At 52.2% G+C, this 17,596-nt stretch overlaps 1 protein-coding gene across 1 annotated transcript in view; it reads right to left on the bottom strand.

The window, feature by feature from the left end:
• Window positions 1–5,611: 5,611 nt before the first annotated feature.
• slc35a2 (solute carrier family 35 member 2) overlaps window positions 5,612–17,596 on the bottom strand; it is a 30,006-nt gene continuing 18,021 nt past the window's right edge. Inside the window, exons 2-5 of the mRNA XM_063035412.1 lie at window positions 12,928–13,110; window positions 12,242–12,393; window positions 10,895–11,553; window positions 5,612–5,765 (exon numbers count right to left, since the gene is read on the bottom strand). Coding sequence (XP_062891482.1) covers window positions 5,738–5,765; window positions 10,895–11,553; window positions 12,242–12,393; window positions 12,928–13,110 — 1,022 coding nt within the window. The 3' untranslated portion in view covers window positions 5,612–5,737. The remainder of the gene's footprint in view (window positions 5,766–10,894; window positions 11,554–12,241; window positions 12,394–12,927; window positions 13,111–17,596) is intronic.

A 17,596-nucleotide genomic window follows, 5' to 3' on the forward strand; every position in this document is an offset into this window, starting at 1 on the left:
TATGACTTGTGGGAAAAGGATAGGTTGCACCTGAATCTAAGGGGGACCAATATCCTTGCTTAAAGATTTACCCGAGTTGTGGTTGGGAAGGGTTTAAACTAATTTGGCAGAGGGCAGGTGGGGGTGGGCAGTGTGTAGTGAGACTATGAGGAAGAATCGAGCATGAACAGTTTAGAAAAGTGAAGTGAGAGTAAAAGGGAAGGAAAGTGCAGGAGAGATTATGAAAGTCACCAGAATAAATATATAGACAAAGGAGTTTAGAAAAGGTTAAACATTTAATTCCCAGTCACATGGAGGAAAAATTGAAAAAGGTGATGAATACAGGGCTGAAGGTATTGTATTTGCACACTGTGTACAAAATAAGGTAGTGCTTGTAGTGCTGTTAGAGATTGGCAAGTATGATGATGTGGGTGTCGCTGAGGCGTGGCTCAAAGAAGATTGTAGTAGGGAGCTTAACATCCAAGGATACACATTGTATTGAAAGGGCAGGCTGTTATGCAGGGAGTGGCTCTGATGGTAAGATATGAAATCAACTTAGAAAGAGGTGACATAGGATTGGAATCCTTGTGGGTAGACTTAAGAAACTGCAAAAAACCTGATGGGAGTTATACACAGACCTCCAAACAGTAGCCAAGATGTGGGGCACAAATTACAATGGGAGATTAAAAAAAGGCATATCAGACGTATCAGGATTATAGTGGAGTAAAGGGAAACACAGAGGCATGAGAGAAGATGGTGAAAATTGACTGCAAGGGGACACTAGCAGGGATGATAGCAGAAATAGCAGATGAACCTAACCAGTATTTTGCATCCGGTCTTTATTGTGGAAGACATCAGCAGCATGCCAGGAGTTCTGGAGTGTCAGAAGGCAGAAATAAATACAGTAGCTATTACTAAGGAGAAGGTACTTGGGAAGCTGAAAGGTCTTAAAGTAGATAACTCACCTGGACTAGATGCACTACACCCCAGGGTTCTGAAAGAGGTAGCTGAAGAGACCGTGGAAGCATTAATAACGATCTTTCAAGAATCACTAGATTCTGGAATGGCTCCAGAGGATTAGAAAATTTCAAATGTCACTCCACTTGTTAAGAGAGGGGGCAAAAGATAGGGAATTATAGACTAACAAATACAAAATACTAGAGGAACTCAGCAGGTCGGGGAGCATCTATGAAAGTTAATAAACAGTCAACATTTTGGCCAAGACCCTTCATCAGGACTGGAAAATTTCTGAGTTCCCCCAGCATTTTGTCTGTTGCTCTGCATCGATAGAATCTCTGGTGTTTATGAATTATAGGCCTGTTAGCCTGACATCAGTGGTTGAGAAAATGGGAGTACATTATTAAGGCCAAAAGTCAGCATGGTTTCTTTTAAGGGGAGATTTTGCCTGACAAACCTTTTGAAATTGTTGGAAAAGTAACAGGGACAGACAAAGGAGAGTCAGTAGATGTTGTTTACTTAGATTTTCAGAAGGCCTTAGACAAGGTGCTGCACAAGAGCCCACAGTATCACAGGAAAGATATGAGCATGGATAGGAGACTGGCAGAGTGGGAATCAAAGGGGCCTTTTCTGGCTGGCTGCCAGTTAATAGTGGGATTCTGTAGGGGTCAGTGTTGGGACTTTCTTTTCATGTTTATATAAATATCTAGATGATGGAATTGATGCTTTTGTGACCAAGTTTGTGGACGATACAAAGATAGGCAAAGAGACAGGTGTTGTTGAGGAAGCAGGGGGCTTGCAGAAGGACAGATTAGGAGAATCAGCAAAGATGTGGCAGACGAGTGCCATGAAGTGCGTGGTCAAGCATTTCGGTAGAAGGAGTAAAGGTGTGGACTATTTTCTAAATGAAGAGAAAAATATAAACATCTGAGCGGCAAGGAACTTGGGAATCCCTGTGCATGATTCCCTAAAGTTTAATTTGTAGGTTGACTTGGTGGTAAGGAAGGCAAATGCAATGTTAGCATTCACTTCAAGAGGACTAGATATAAGGATGTGATGCTGAGGCTTTATAAGGCATTAGTCAGACCATTGTGAGCAGTTTTGGGCCTCTTATCTAAGAAAGGATGTGCTGACATTGGAGAGGGCCAAGAGGTGGCTCACAAGAGTGATCCTGGGGATGAAAGGGTTAACATCAGAGGAGCATTTCATAGTTCTGGCTTTGTATTCCATTTGGGGGGGGGTCATTGAAACTTCTCAAATATTGAAAGGGAAAAAGCAAGACAGAGTGGCCATGGAGAGGAAGTCTGGGCCCAGAGGGCAGATCCCCAAAATAGGATGTCCCTTTAGAACCGAGAGAAGGAATTCCTTTAGCCAGAGGGGGGTGAATCTGTGCAATTCACTGTCACAGATGGCTGGGGGCGGGGGGGGGGGCGTCATTAAAGCGGAGGTTGATATGTTCTCGATTAGTAAGGGTGTCAACAGTTCCAGGGAGAAGGCAGGAGAGTGGGGTTGAGAGGGTTAATAAATCAGCCATGAGCAGACTCGTTGGGCCAAGTAGCCTAATTCTGCTCCAACGTCTTAGATGCTTAAACTAAATGTATTTTAAAAGTCAGGTGTAATTCCTGTTTTTCTTGAGAATGCTCCTTATCTGATGCTGCTGTAAGGAGGGGTTTCACATGGACTTGTGCAGGTGAGAGTGAATTGAGCTCTGACTTCACAAACACTGCAGGCAGTGTCACAGACAGGGCGCTGGGGTACAAGCATCAGTGGACACTGACAATGTTGGCAAACAGAGGCAGGGCTGTGAGGACGATGTGGAAGTAAAGGCATTGAGGGGTTGGTGAGCGCCTGGCTGAAAGAACACTGTTCACAACCAGCCACCTCACCGAGGAACTCGCCTTGCAGTGTGTGCAGCAGGGCACACCAATGTAGAGCTCCCTCCTCCCCGCTCCTCTCCCACAGCCTGGAGCTCCTTCCTTACCATTCCTCTTCCATACATGTAGCTCCCTCCTCACTGCTCGTCTCCCAGAGTGGAGCTCCCTCCTCACCACTCCTCGCCCAGAGTGGAGCTCCCTCCTCACTGCTCGTCTCCCAGAGTGGAGCTCCCTCCTCACCGCTCCTCTCCCAGAGTGGAGCTCCCTCCTCCCCGCTCCTCTCCCACAGCCTGGAGCTCCTTCCTTACCATTCCTCTTCCACACATGTAGCTCCCTCCTCTCCCAGAGGAGCTCCCTCCTCACCACTCGTCTCCCAGAGGAGCTCCCTCCTCAACGCTCCTCGCCCAGAGTAGAGCTCCCTCCTCAATGCTCCTCGCCCAGAGTGGAGCACCCTCCTCACTGCTCCTCTCCCAGGGGAGCTCCCTCCTCCCCACTCCTCTCCCAGAGTGGAGCTCCCTCCTCCCCGCTCCTCCTCCAGAGTGGAGCTCCCTCCTCCCCGCTCCTCTCCCACAGCCTGGAGCACCTTCCTTACCATTCCTCTTCCACACATGTAGCTCCCTCCTCACTGCTCGTCTCCCAGAGTGGAGCTCCCTCCTCACCGCTCCTCTCCCAGAGTGGAGCTCCCTCCTCCCCGCTCCTCTCCCAGAGTGGAGCTCCCTCCTCCCCGCTCCTCTCCCAGAGTGGAGCTCCCTCCTCCCCACTCCTCTCCCACAGCCTGGAGCTCCTTCCTTACCATTCCTCTTCCACACATGTAGCTCCCTCCTCTCCCAGAGTGGAGCTCCCTCCTCACCGCTCCTCTCCCAGTGGAGCTCCCTCCTCACCGCTCCACTCCCAGAAGAGCTCCCTCCTCAATGCTCCTCGCCCAGAGGAGCTCCCTCCTCAATGCTCCTCGCCCAGAATGGAGCTCCCTCCTCAATGCTCCTCGCCCAGAGTGGAGCTCCCTCCTCAATGCTCCTCGCCCAGAGTGGAGCTCCCTCCTCACCGCTCCTCTCCCAGAGGAGCTCCCTCCTCCCCGCTCGTGTCTCAGCGGAGCTCCCTCCTCACCGCTCCACTCCCAGAGGAGCTCCCTCCTCACCACTCCTCGCCCAGAGTGGAGCTCCCTCCTCACCGCTCCTCACCCAGAGTGGAGCTCCCTCCTCACCGCTCCTCGCCCACAGCCTGGAGCTCCTTTCTTACCATTCCTCTTCCACACATGTAGCTCCCTCCTCTCTCAGAGGAGCTCCCTCACCACCACTCATCTCCCAGAGGAGCTCCCTCCTCAATGCTCCTCACCCAGAGGAGCTCCCTCCTCACTGCTCCTCGCCCAAAGGAGCTCCCTCACTGCTCCTCGCCCAGAGTGGAGCTCCCTCCTCAACGCTCCTCGCCCACAGCCTGGAGCTCCTTTCTTACCATTCCTCTTCCACACATGTAGCTCCCTCCTCACCACTCGTCTCCCAGAGGAGCTCCCTCCTCAACGCTCCTCACCCAGAGGAGCTCCCTCCTCACCACTCGTCTCCCAGAGGAGCTCCCTCCTCAACACTCCTCGCCCAGAGGTCCCTCCTCACCGCTTGTCTCCCAGAGTGGAGCTCCCTCCTCACCGCTCCACTCCCAGAGGAGCTCCCTCCTCCACGCTCATCGCCCAGAGTGGGGTTCCCTCCTCACCGCTCCTCGCCCAGAGGAGCTCCCTCCTCACCGCTCCTCGCCCAGAGTGGAGCTCCCTCCTCACCCAGAGGAGCTCCCTCCCCACGCGCCCCCGCAGCCCCACAGTGTGGAGCTGCCCAGCTGGGCCCCCTCCCGGTTCTCACCGTCCAGGTGTCTCAGAAGTCTCAGGAGTGTGGGGGTGGGAGGGTCGTCCCGGGACGGTGGTGTGGATGCCATCTGTGTCGTGTGGCGCACAATAGTGCCCTCAGCTGCTGGGCAGCAGGTCAGGGAGGGGTGGGTGGGGTCTCTCCCTGTGTTAGGTCACTATGACCTCACAAGGGGTGTGACGCTGTCAAACCTCCCCAGCCAGCAGCTCCAGTTCAGAAAGGCAGACCCCACTCACCCAACGGTTAGTCAGCTGTGGACGGGCAAACCCACCCCACAGCCAGCGCTCTCACCTCGCTGTCCCCTCCCACAATCCGAAGCTCTCACACAAAATACTGGAATTTCTCAGCCGGTCAGGCAGCTTCTCTGGAGTCGATGTTTCAGTTCATTGGGACTGCAAAGGAAGGTGAAAGAATCCTTTTCTGGCTTCTTCACCTTTCCTTTCTGGTCCTGACAAAACGTATCTGTCCATTCCCCTCTGAGTTCCTCCAGCATTTTGTGTACTGCTTTGGATTTCCAGAATCTGCAGAATCTCTTGTGTTTTCACCCCACGACGCTGGGGGTGGGGGGTGTGAAAACACAGGAGACATGTTTGACCAGTGGGGATACATGTTGCCTTGTTCAGTCTGACGGCTGGGCCAGTGTTAACAACGCTCTCCCAGCCGCACTCTGAGCAAGCCAGGACACTCCCTCCTCCTGGAGCAGGAACAGGGGCCTCCCAGTCTGCCCACTGTGTATGGTGGGACCTGAGCCAGTTTTCTGTTGTTTAGCTGTGTCTAAACCTCATCTCCGCACCCAGCCAGCGGAATGAACACTGGTCCGTTGACACACACACAACTGGTCCGGTACCAACCGCAGAGCACTGAACGATCAGCCAGTGGGGGGGAGAGCAGAGGGCCAGTAGGAGCTGGGGCAAAGCCAAGCTAGTGTAAGTCTCATAGCAGCCCGCCCCTCCGAGAAAGCCAGGAGTTCTGGGGGGAGCTCATCATGCCGCAATTGAACCCCAACCCCCCCCCCCCACCACCACAAAATAATGTTCGAGTCCAGAATCCGCTGCCTCTGCCAGTCCGGTCGGTCTGGAGTCAGCAACCCTTCTCCTTGGAGCCGATTCTGCGAGGGGGGGGGCAGAGAGCCAGAGGGGGGAGAGAGAGGTGGGGGGGGAGAGAGAGAGGCGTGGGGGGAGAGAGAGAGGCGGGGGGAGAGAGAGGCGGGAGGGGGGAGAGAGGTGGGAGGGGGTAGGGGGCAGGGAGGGAGAGGGGTCAGACGGGGAGGGAGGCAGAGAGGTCGGACGGGGAGGGAGGCAGAGAGGTCGGACGGGGAGGGAGGGAGAGGGGTCAGACGGGAAGGGAGGGAGAGGGGTCAGACGGGGAGGGAGGGAGAGGAGTCGGAGACGGGGAGGGAGGGAGAGGGTTCGGACAGGGAGGGAGGGAGAGGGTGGAGGGGAAGGCAGAGGGGAGAAGGTGGAGGGGAAGGCAGAGGGGAGGGGTTGGAGGGGAAGGCAGAGGGGAGGGGTTGGGGGGGAAGGAGAAAGGAATTAAACACCTGTCTTCTCTCCATGCCTCCCCCAACCCATTTCCTCCTCCCTTTCCAGAACTGAGATCCCACTTCCAGACCCTTCCCTGTAATGATGCTCCCCCCTCACGGCTAAAGCTTCTCTTGGGTGGGGGAGACACATCCGTTTCTCTGCAGCTCTGGGTCACGCCACACTGAGCAGTGTACAGGATAGAGTGGTTTCTGGAACACTGAGGGTTGTGGGTAAACTCAATGCCATTGACTGTGGTAAGCCTGCTGAGGCTGGGGAGGTACAGCTCTGATGCCCCCTCCCTTCTAGATTTAGCTGGCTATCCCCACCCCGTCTGTCACACTATCTGGTAAAGCATAGGGCAGGGAATAGGCAGCAGACAGGGCAGAGCCCTCGCTCTGGGTTACAATGGTAACCTTGAGGTGAGAGTAGGGGAGAATTCGCTCTCCAACTCCACCCAGAATCCCCCCCTTGCCCACTGATATCTGTCCAGGTAGCAGAGGAGATGACATAGGGCTAGAGGGGAGGGTGTGTTCATTGTTCAGTAGTTATAGGACAAAAACAGGCCCTTCAGCCCATTGGATCCAAGTCAGCCTGATGTTCTTCTAGTCCCATCAACCCGCACCATAGCCCTCCATATCCCTCCCATCCATGTACCTCCATGTAATGATTCTTAAATGTTGAAATCAAACCCACATCCACCACTTCAGCTGGCAGCTTGTTCCACATTCTCACCACCCTCGAGTGAAGTAGTTCCCCTTAAATATTTCACCTTTCAGCCTTAATCCGTGACCTCTATCTCGTCTTACCCAACCTCAGTGGGGAAAGCCTGCTTGCATTTCCCCTAACTATACTCCTCATAATTCTGTATAGCTCAACCAACATTCTCCTACACTCCCGGGAATAAATTCCAAACCTATTCAACCTTTCTCTGTAGCTCAGGTCCTGCAGTTTCGGTAAAATTCTTGCAAATTTTCTCTGCACTCTTTCAATCTTAATATTTTTTCCTGCAGCTTGGTGACTAAAACTGCGCACAATACTCCAAATGAGGCCTCACCAACATCTCAACATAACATCCCAACTCATGCACTCAATATTATGGAGGCGAATGGACACAGTTCTACCATTATATTTGAATCAGACCAACCCCCTTTATGTTATTAATTATTAGTACAGCCAATTGCATCATTTGTCTCAACAACCAGCAGGGTTTGAGGACTGGGCTGGGGGCAGCTTTTGGCGGCAGTGTAACAACTCTCTGACCCTGATCTGTATGTCTTTGGGATGAGGGAGGCAACCGAAGGAACCCACACAGTCACAGCGAGAACAGACTCCTTCCTTCTAGACCCAGCGGACCCCAACCACCGGGCCGCAAAATATGTGCTACCGGGCCGTGAGGAAACGATATGAGTCAGCTGCATCTTTCCTCATTCCCTGTCACGCACTGTTGAACTTGAACATAGGGTTGCCAACTGTCCCGTATTTGCCGGGACATCCCGTATATTGGGCTAAATTGGTTTGTCCCATACGGGACCGCCCTTGTCCCGTATTTCCCCCGCTAAGGTACAGCGTTCCTATGAAACCTTTCGTGCAGAAATGGCATAAAGTGAAGAAGCAATTACCATTAATTTATATGGGAAAAATTTTTGATCGTTTCCAGACCCAAAAAATAACCTACCAAATCATACCAAATAACACATAAAATCTAAAATAACACTAACATATAGTAAAAACAGGAATGATATGATAAATACACAGCCTATATAAAGTAGAAATAATGTATGTACAGTGTAGTCAAGAAGACCAAGGCAAAACGGATTTGAGCAAAAAAACAAAATCGGCACGTACGTGCACGCGCACACAGGTGCCCGCGCAAGTCTTCATGGTCATGGTAGTCTTTCTTGGGGTAAACACAAGTGTCCCGGGATTTGACTGCTACTTTTGTCCCTTATTTGGGAGTGAGAAAGTTGGCAACCCTAACTGTAAAAGACATGTTGAGCTGAGTTTAACCTTACTTGAACACCCCACCCCCACTCCCCCCAGCCCGGTCAGTCGGTCCGCAAGAATATTGTCAATATTAAACCGGTCCGCGGTGCAAAACAGGTTGGGGACCCCCTGTTGTAGAAAGCGGCGAGAATCGAACCCGTGTCACTTGGCCTATAATTGTGCAATGCTAACTGCTACACGACTGGGCTGCCTGTTTTCCGATTTTCCGGGCTGTGAGGGAGAGGTTGGACAGACTCCTTCCTTGGAGCATAGGAGACTGAGGGGTGCATAAGATCACGAGGAGCTCAGGGTGAATGTGCATAGTCTTTTTCCCCAGGGAAGGGAAGCTATAGATTCAAAGTTCAAAGTAAATTTATTATCAAAGTACATACATGTCACCATATACAACCCTGAGATTCATTTTCTTGCAGGCATACTCAATAAATCCATAACAGAATAGTAAGCAGTGAGGGGTAGGTTAGGAAAGGGGCCTGAGGGGGCAATATCTTCATACAGAAGGTGGTCTGTACCTGTTTCAGACACATATTTTGACATTTAAAAGGCACTCCCGTAGGTATATGGACAGGAAAGGTTGAGAGGGATATAGGATAAATGGCTGGCAGGGTCCCGTTCCCCAACCCCTCAGGGTCTTGAGTCAGGGCGAGACTATTCAGTGCCAGGGACGAGAGATCAGGATACCGTGCCATCGACGGACAGCCAGACAACACAGAACCACCTGCCCCCACCATATTACTGACTTACCGTCAATCATTACAAGGAAAATCTCAGGAGAAAGTTGAATTTTATTGTTGAACCAATTTATACTATCACCTTTAATTTAAATATTTTTATGTATAGAACCTTTTAATCTTGATCAATGATGCCTCTAAAACAAATATCAAAAAAATATATTAAAAAAAATAGTTTCTTTATAAAGAATCTTGAAATAAGCCCACTCCTTCACCTGGTTCCCTGGAGGCGAAGGGTTTAACCCTCTATTTAATATCCCTAGTGCCATTTCAGAAAAGCCACCACCTTCAAGGCAATGTGGTCCCTCACCAGCTCACACACACCCACAGACTGGGGAGGGGTTCAGTCATTCACTCAGCTTTGTAAACACCCCCACGCCCCTGAAAACGCTCAGATGCTCTGTGAGCTGGGCTGGGAAGCGTCAAAGTGTCAAGAGTCACGCACATGCACGGCATCCAGCCCCCTGGACAGAGTCACTCCTTCCAGTCTCACAGCCTGGATTTCTCCATTGAAATAGTGACTAACAGAACTGGCAGATCCACAGGCAGCAGCAGCTGGACTTGCTTCCCAACCAGTCAACTTAGAAATGATTAGAAAAGAAATGAACCCTTCCTCCCCAACAACAGGTGCACAGGCAATGCAGGAAGTTCAACAGAGTGTCACCCTTGGGGCCAGAGCAGGGTCTTTGGAGAGCAGCATCTCTGCAGAGTGGGAGGGAAGAGGAAAGCCCTCAACATCCAATACACGACAGAAAAGATCCCTAAACAAAGCAGCTTACTGTATATCAACCAGATAAGTGTGTTCACCTCGACATGCAGCAAGGCAGTGCTGGGGGGTACAGTGTGAACCTACCTGGGTGATATCACTGAGGGTCAGTGCACGGGCACGTGTGTGACCCATTCCCCAGCGAGGGTCACCAGGCGGGTGGCACACGACACCCCCTCACCCCCAGCAAGGGCCAGCGCGCGCGCGGGACACATCCCTCTGTAAGCGTCAGTGTGCAGGACACATCCCGCAGCGAGAGTCAGTGTGTACACAGGACACATCCCGCAGCGAGAGTCAGTGTGTACACAGGACACAGCCGCAGTGAGAGTCAGTGTGTATGCGGGACCAACACGCAGTCAGAGTCAGTGCACACGCAGGACACATCCCCCAGTGAGAGTCAGTGTGTACACAGGACACATCCCGCAGCGAGAGTCAGTGTGTATGCGGGACCAACACGCAGTGAGAGTCAGTGTGTACACAGGACCCACCCTCCAGTGAGGGTCAGGGTGTGTGTGCCTGCTCGTGCTGCTTAGTGACCTAGGGAACTTAAACAGCCCCTTTCCCACAAATGAACCCCTCCAGGTTATGTCCGTCTCCCACCTCACGGGCAGTAACTGCAATGTCTCCAACCAAGCAGCCACCCCATGTGCAGGGAAAGAAAGGGGGGGGGAGAGGGGGGGAAAGAGAGAAGGGGGGAGAGAGGGGCGGGGGGAGAGAGGGGGAGAGAGGGGGAGGGGAGAGAGAGAGGGGGAGGGGAGAGAGAGGGGGGAGGGGGAGAGAGAGGGGGAGGGGAGAGAGAGAGGGGTGGGGGAGAGAGAGGGGGTGGGGAGAGAGGGGGGAGAGGAGGGGGGAGAGGAGGGGGGAAGAGGAGGGGGGAGAGAGAGGGAGAGAGGGGAGAGAGAGAGGGGGAGAGAGAGGGGGAGAGAGAGGGGGAGAGAGAGGGGGAGAGAGGGGGAGAGAGAGGGGGAGAGAGAGGGGGGGAGAGAGAGGGGTGTGGGGGGGTAGAGAGAGGGGAGAGAGAGAGGGGGTTAGAGAGAGGGGGTTGGGGGGTAGAGAGAGGGGGGGAGAGGGAGGGGGAGAGGGAGAGGGGGAGAGGGGAACCAGCAGCCTGGAGGAAAGACCCCAGCCTGCTTGGGGACCAGGGGTTAGTGGGGTGCAGAGTAGACAGCAAGCCCCACAGTTCCTGGGACAGTGGCCGTCTCACTTGATGACTAACTTGGTGGTGGCTGCCTCAGGCTGCTTGGCCGTGCCGGGGTCAGTGCTGGGGCTACTCCTAGGCTGACTGTACAGGAAGACAGCGGTGATGACGAGCCCGGCGCCCAGCGTGAAGTACAGGTCGAGGTGGAAACCGAACAGGTGGACGGAGGCAACAGTAGAGATGATGATGGAGACAGAGGCAGCGAAACCCTTGAGGATGTTGTCGGCGTACTTGACGACCATGGCCACCAGCAGGCCCCCGAAGGCCTGGTTGAAGATGACGGACCACACCAAGGGCGTGTAGGCGAAGAAGAAGCCTTTCTGGGCGATGGCGGGACCGTCCTTGGACATCATCGCCCCCAAACCCAGCAGCGTCCCAAACAGACCCAGCTGGATGTTGCGCAGCCAGATGGAGGCCGAGGTCCCCTTCAGGATGCGCTCGAAGTAGACGCCGGCAAAGCCCGAGGAGATGCAGGAGATCACCACAGCCAGCAGTCCCACCAGGTAGCTCTGGCCGGGTACCTGGTCTCGCCCGGCACTGCCCTCCTGCGTCACTTGTACAACACCAATCCCCAAGAAGAGGATGACCAGGGAGATCCACTGCAGCCGGCCCAGGGACTTCTTCAGCATCAGCACCGAGAACAGGGCCGTGGTGAGGATCTTAAACTGGTACAGGACCTGAGGGGGAGGCAGACGGAGCCACAGACTGAAGACAGATCAGCTTCCCCAACTCCACTCATCCACCCAAACCGAGGGCAGCCACCTCCCAGAGCCTCTCCCCCCACCTCTGCCACTACATGTGGGAAGTTATCACGCTCCCCATGTGCTCCTGTGGCTTCCCCAGAAGCTCCCATTTCCTCCCGCACTCTTTCCTCATGATTGGAGGGCATCTTTCCATAGAGATCTCCAAATTCCTGACACCCTCCCACCCCAGCCCCTCCCAGCCACACTTCCTGAACTCCCACCCCCTCTCCAGCTCAACAACGCCCCAACGACCCCCAACCGCAAACCCAAGCGGGACAGAGCACAGGCAGAGCGATGGACTGGGGACCAGACTGTGTATCAAACCAGTGACAGAGCTCAGGCTGACTGGAGCAGAATGCAGACCCAGACCTGTGCCCGTGCAGACAACGCAAACCCATACGGGCAGGGCACAGAGCAGTGCAGGACAGAGTGTAGACCACGCAGGAGAGTCTGGACAGGATGCAGACAAAATAGACTTGTATGGGAAAGAATGCAGACAAGGCACAGACACAGCCTGGACCCAGGAACAGCCTGCGTGGGACAGAGCATGCAACAGGGCTCAGAGCAAGCGCGGACTTAAAGCAGATCTGCGTGGGACAGGATGCAGGCAGGTGCAGCTCACCTGGAAGGTGGCGGCCGGCAGGTTGGAGATGGCAATATACTGCAAGTTGTTCTGCAGGGTGTAGATGAGCGAGGGGATGGCCATCTTCAGCGTGTCCATGTAGTGAACGATGAGACTGTCATACAGATGCAGAGCCAACTCCTTCACGTTCCCTGGGGGGGGGGGGGTTAAGATGCTGTTAGCATTTCACACAGTTGGGGGGGGGTCACAATGCCACCAATACACCACGTGGTGGACGAGGCCGTGGCGCTGTCATCGTACCACGCGGTGGAGAAGGCGTCACAACACTCTCAGCGTACCGCAAGATGGGAGAGTGGATATTGCTGTGGGTGGTGGGGCAAGGGTGTACGACAGGACAGACCACTTCCCTGGGTCAGCAGATGTCGCCACGGGTGGGAGAGCAACGGTGCGTGTTACAGCACTGACCTCTGCTCCCGACCAACAGACAGTGAAAGGATGTGTGTGTGTGTGTGTGTGTGGAGGGAGGGGAAGAGAGAACTGACCTCTGGACAGCAGACAGGGAGTGGATCTCAGTGTGTGTGTGAGAGAGGGGGTAGAGGGTGTGTGTGTGTGTGTGGTCATACTGACCCCTGTCCTCTGGAATGGCAGACGGGGAGCAGATCTCACCATAGGTGGCGACAGTGGGTGGCAGGGGGAGGGTGTGTATGGGACAGTCTCGTACTGACCTCTCCTCTGGAACAGCAACAGCAGCAGGCAGGTGAGCAGCTTGAGGACCTCGACGGCCACCACGGCAGAGGTGGTGAAGAAACGGTCGCCTGGCACGGTGCGCACATAGCGAATACAGAGGATGACTGAAGCATTCTGGATCACCAGTACCACCAGGCACGTGTACTTCAGCCTATCGTTCGCTGTGGGGGCAGAATAGACAATGTGTATCAGACAGGGGCTCCACACAGGGACCAAAAACCCCCCGGTTCCTAGTGAAACATTCCCCACCCCCATCTGAGCCCTGTTCCACTACCACCCCAGACAGGGGAGAAATTTAATCCCTGCCTGGCCCCCAAAATATTCTTGTGTTCCCAAAATGTGAATGGGATTCCAGTTAATCCCTCCTCCCACACCATTCCCGACTCAACGGAAATGAAGCAGGGTCTCGACCGTTTATTCATTGCCGCCTGACCTGCTGAGTTCCTCCAGCATTCTGTATGCGTTTAATTCTCTTCTGCCTGTGTCCCTCTATTCACGCAGGTTGGAGAGCAAGGGATTTAAAAAACAAGCTTTCGCAGGATTGTGGATTTGTTTGGCAGCACACAAGGGCAAATAAAAAGGCAGGGGCAAGTCGAGCGGCCACTGTGTGAGTGGGCCGGTGTTAGAGTGGGGAGGCCTTGGCGAGGTATGTAATTTTCTTCTTCATTCTTCAACTGTTACTGCAGTGAGAATGACTCTGGGGGCTGAGTTGTGCTCCTTGTGCGAGATGTGGGAATTCCGGGAGACCTCCAGCCTCCCCGACAACCACATCTGCACCAGCTGCAACTCCGCATTGAATGCGTTAAGGAGAAGATGGCGGCGCGACTGCAGCGCGTGCGGCCACTTCAGTGATGATATTTGTTATTTGCCAAGTAGGGGACCGTGCACAGTTCTGATTTGATGGAGACAGACGTGAGAGCACAGCGGAACATCTGGGAAACTTCTGAAATGCCCGCTTCGCTGCTGCTGCTACTGTGTGGTAACCGGAATCTCTGGAGCTGAAGGCCCCGAATCCTCGGCTTTGCCTGTTTCAGTGGCCGGGGCGAGGTCGAAGGCGCTCGGCAGAGGATGGCGCTCGGGAGGCTGTATCAGAGAGGCTGCTCGGAAGCCCGAAGTTTTCGGACGGATGGACTCAGAGTTGGCTGCTTCCAAGGTATCAGCAAGTTGACGGTGCCTGGAGGTTTATGGCAGGGAGTTTCTCCCTTTTGCCGCCTGCTATTGGGGACTCAGGAGTCAATCAACTCAGGACTTTGAGACTTTTTTTTACCGTGCCCATGGTCTATTCTTTATCAAATTATGGTATTGCTTTGCACTGCTGTGACTACATGTTATAATTATGTGGTTTTGTCAGTGTTAGTCTTTGGTCTGTCCTGTTTTCCGTGATATCACTCCGGAGAAACATTGTATCATTTCTTAATGCATGAATGCATTTCTAAATGACAATAAAAGAGAACTGAGTGTTCTCATAATCTAACCTAAACTGGAGCTGCAGCTCGATGGCTTTCCACTCATACGGGAAACTGGGGAGGTGCTAAATAGGAGCTAGTCAACCCTGGGCTGCAGGAGGCAGGTAACTGGGTGACTGTCAGGAGAGGGAAAGGGAATGAATGGGCAGCCACTTGCTGTTCCAGTGCACACCGGACGGTGCGCTGCCTCCCAGGGACGTCTCAGATTGGGTTCACGCCATTCTAAAGGGGAAGGGTGAGCAGCCAGAAGTCCTGACACCAATGGCATAGATGGGAAAAGGAAGAAGAGCCTGAAGAGGGAATATCGGGAGTTAGGCAGTAAGCTGAAAAAGCAGGACCCGCAGGGTAGGAATCTCAGGATTTCTGCCCGTGCATCGCACCAGTAAGGGTAAGAATAGGATGATGTGGGAAAATAATGAGTGGCTGAGACACTGGTGCAGGGGGCAGGGGGTCATTGGGACGTCTTCTGCGATGTATGGCCTGTACCAAAAGGGACTGGTTATATCTAAACCCAAGGGGAACCAATATCCTTGCAGGCAGGTTTGCTGGAGCTGTTGGGGAGGGTTTGAACTAATTTGGCAGGGGGGTGGGAATAGGGCTGTTGGTTTACAAGCAGAGGGAGTGGGTAGTGAGACTGACAGGAAGAACAGGCAGATAACAGGGCAAAATTATAGTCAATGGGATGAGTTCTAATGTAAAAGGGGGACAAAACTGAAAAAGGTGATGAATACAGGACTGAAGGTGTTATATTTGAATGCACGCAGTATATGGAATAAGATCTTGTAGAACTTTAGAGAATGGCAGATCTCTAACTTAGAAAGAAATGACTGAAGATCAGAAGATGTAGAGTTCTTGTGGGCCGAGTTAAGAAAGTGCAAGTGTAAAAAGACCAGGTATCTGAACAGTAGCCAGGACGTGGGCTACAAATTTCAAAAGGAGACAGAAGAGGCACATCAGAAGGGCAACATTTTGATAGTCACTGGGGATTTCAATATGCAAGTAGATTGGGAAAATCAGGTTGGTGGTGGATTCGAAGAAAGGGAACTTGTAGAATGGCTTTTCATAGCAGTTTGTGGTTGAGCCCACGAGGGAGAAGGCAATTTCATAAGAGACCATAAGACACAGGAGCTGAATCAGAATATTTGGCCCATCGAGTCTGCTCCGCCATTCAATCATGTCTGACCCTTTTTCCCCCACACCTCAGCCTTCTCCCTGTAACTTTTGATGCCATATCCTATCAAGAATCCATCAACCTTCGCCTTACATACACCCAACGACCCGGCCTCCACAGTTGCCTGTGGTAATAAATTCCACAAATTTACCACCCTCTGGCTAAAGGAATTTCTCCACATCTGTTTTAAGTGGACGCTCCTTTATCCTGACACTGTGCCCTCTTGTCCTAGACTCTCCCGCCATGGGAAACATCATTTCCACATCTACTCTGTCTGGGCTTTTCAACATTCAAAAGGTTTCACTGAGATCCCCCCCACTCATCCTTCTAAATTCCAGTGAGTACCGACCCAGAGCTATCAAACGTTCCTCATATGATAACCCTTTCATTCCTGGAATCATCCTCGTGAGCCTCCTCTGGACCCTCTCCAATGCCAGCACATCTTTTCTTCGATGAGGAACCCAGAACCGTTCACAATACTCAAGGTGAGGCCTCGTCAATGCCTCATAAATCCTTGCCCTTGTATTCTAGACCTCTTGAAATGAATGCTAGCATTGCATTCGCCTTCCTCACCACCGACTCAACCTTCAAGTTAATCCTTAGGGTGTTCTGCACAAGGACTCCCAGGTCTTTTTGCATGACCATGAATTTTCCAACACTGTATTTAATTTGCCACTTTCTCAGCCGTTCTCCTAATCTGTCTAAGCCCTGTTGTAGTTGTACCTGTTTCCTCAACACTACCTGCCCCTCCGCCAATCTTCGTATCATTGCAAACTTGGCAACAGAGCCATCTACTCCATCATCTAAATCATTTATATACAGCATGAAATTAAGCGGTCCCAACACTGACCCCTGCAGAACACCACTAGTCACTGGCAGCCAACCAGAAAAGGATCCTTTTATTCTCACTCACTGCCTCCTACCAATCAGCCAATGCTCTAACCATGCCAATAACTTTCCTGTAATACCATGGGCTCTTAACTTAACTTCGTAAGCAGCCTCATGTGTGGTACCTTGTCAAAGGCCTTTTGAAAGTCGAAATATACAACATCCACTGCATCCCCATTATCTATCCTACTATTCAAAGAATTCCAACAGGTTCATCAGGAACCATTTTCCCTGAAGAACACCAGGCTGACTTTGTGCTATCTTCTCCTGTGTCACCAAGTACTCCATAACCTCATCTTTAATAACTGTCTCCATCATCTTCCCAAACACTGAGGTCAGGCTAACTGGTCCATAATTTCCTTTCTACCGCCTTCCTCCATTCTTAAAGAGTGGAGTGACATTTGCAACTTTCCAGTCCTCTGGCACCAGAGTCCAATCATTTCTGAAAGATTATTACCAATGCCTCCACAATCTCTATCACTACCTCTTTCAAAATCCTTGAGAGCAGTTTATCTGGTCCAGGTGACTTAACAGAAAATCCAAGGTGCAAAGGGATATGGAAGTCTTTGGAGAGGATTCCCTATTTGCAGGTTGAGTCAGTAGTGAGGAAGGCAAATGCAATGTAAGCCATCATTTCAAAAAAGAATTAGAATATAAAAGGAAGGATGTAATGCTGATTCTTTATAAGGCACTGATGAGGCCTCACTTGGGAATACTGTGAGCAGTTTTTGGCCCCTTATTGAAGAAAGGACTTGCTGACATTGGAGAGGGTTCAGATGAGGGCTGTAAGAATTATTCTGGGAATGAAAGGGTTAACATGATAGTGTTTGACAGCTCTGGGCAAGTACTCAGTGAAATTTAGAAGAATGAGGGGGGTTCTCATTGAAACCTATCGAACGTTGAAAGGCCTCGATAGAGTGGACGTGGAGAGGACATGGTGGGGGAGCCTCGGACCATAGGGCACAACCTCAGAACGGAGAGGTATCCATTTGGAACAGAGATGAGGAGGAATTTCTTTAGCCAGAGGGTGGTGAATCTGAGGAATTCAACACCACTGGCAGCTGTGGAGATCAGGCCACTGGCTGCATTTAAGGCAAAAGTCGAAAGCTGCTTGATTAGCCA

The sequence above is a fragment of the Mobula hypostoma genome, chromosome 28 (genome assembly GCF_963921235.1).
Source record: "Mobula hypostoma chromosome 28, sMobHyp1.1, whole genome shotgun sequence".
Classification (NCBI taxonomy): domain Eukaryota; kingdom Metazoa; phylum Chordata; class Chondrichthyes; order Myliobatiformes; family Myliobatidae; genus Mobula; species Mobula hypostoma.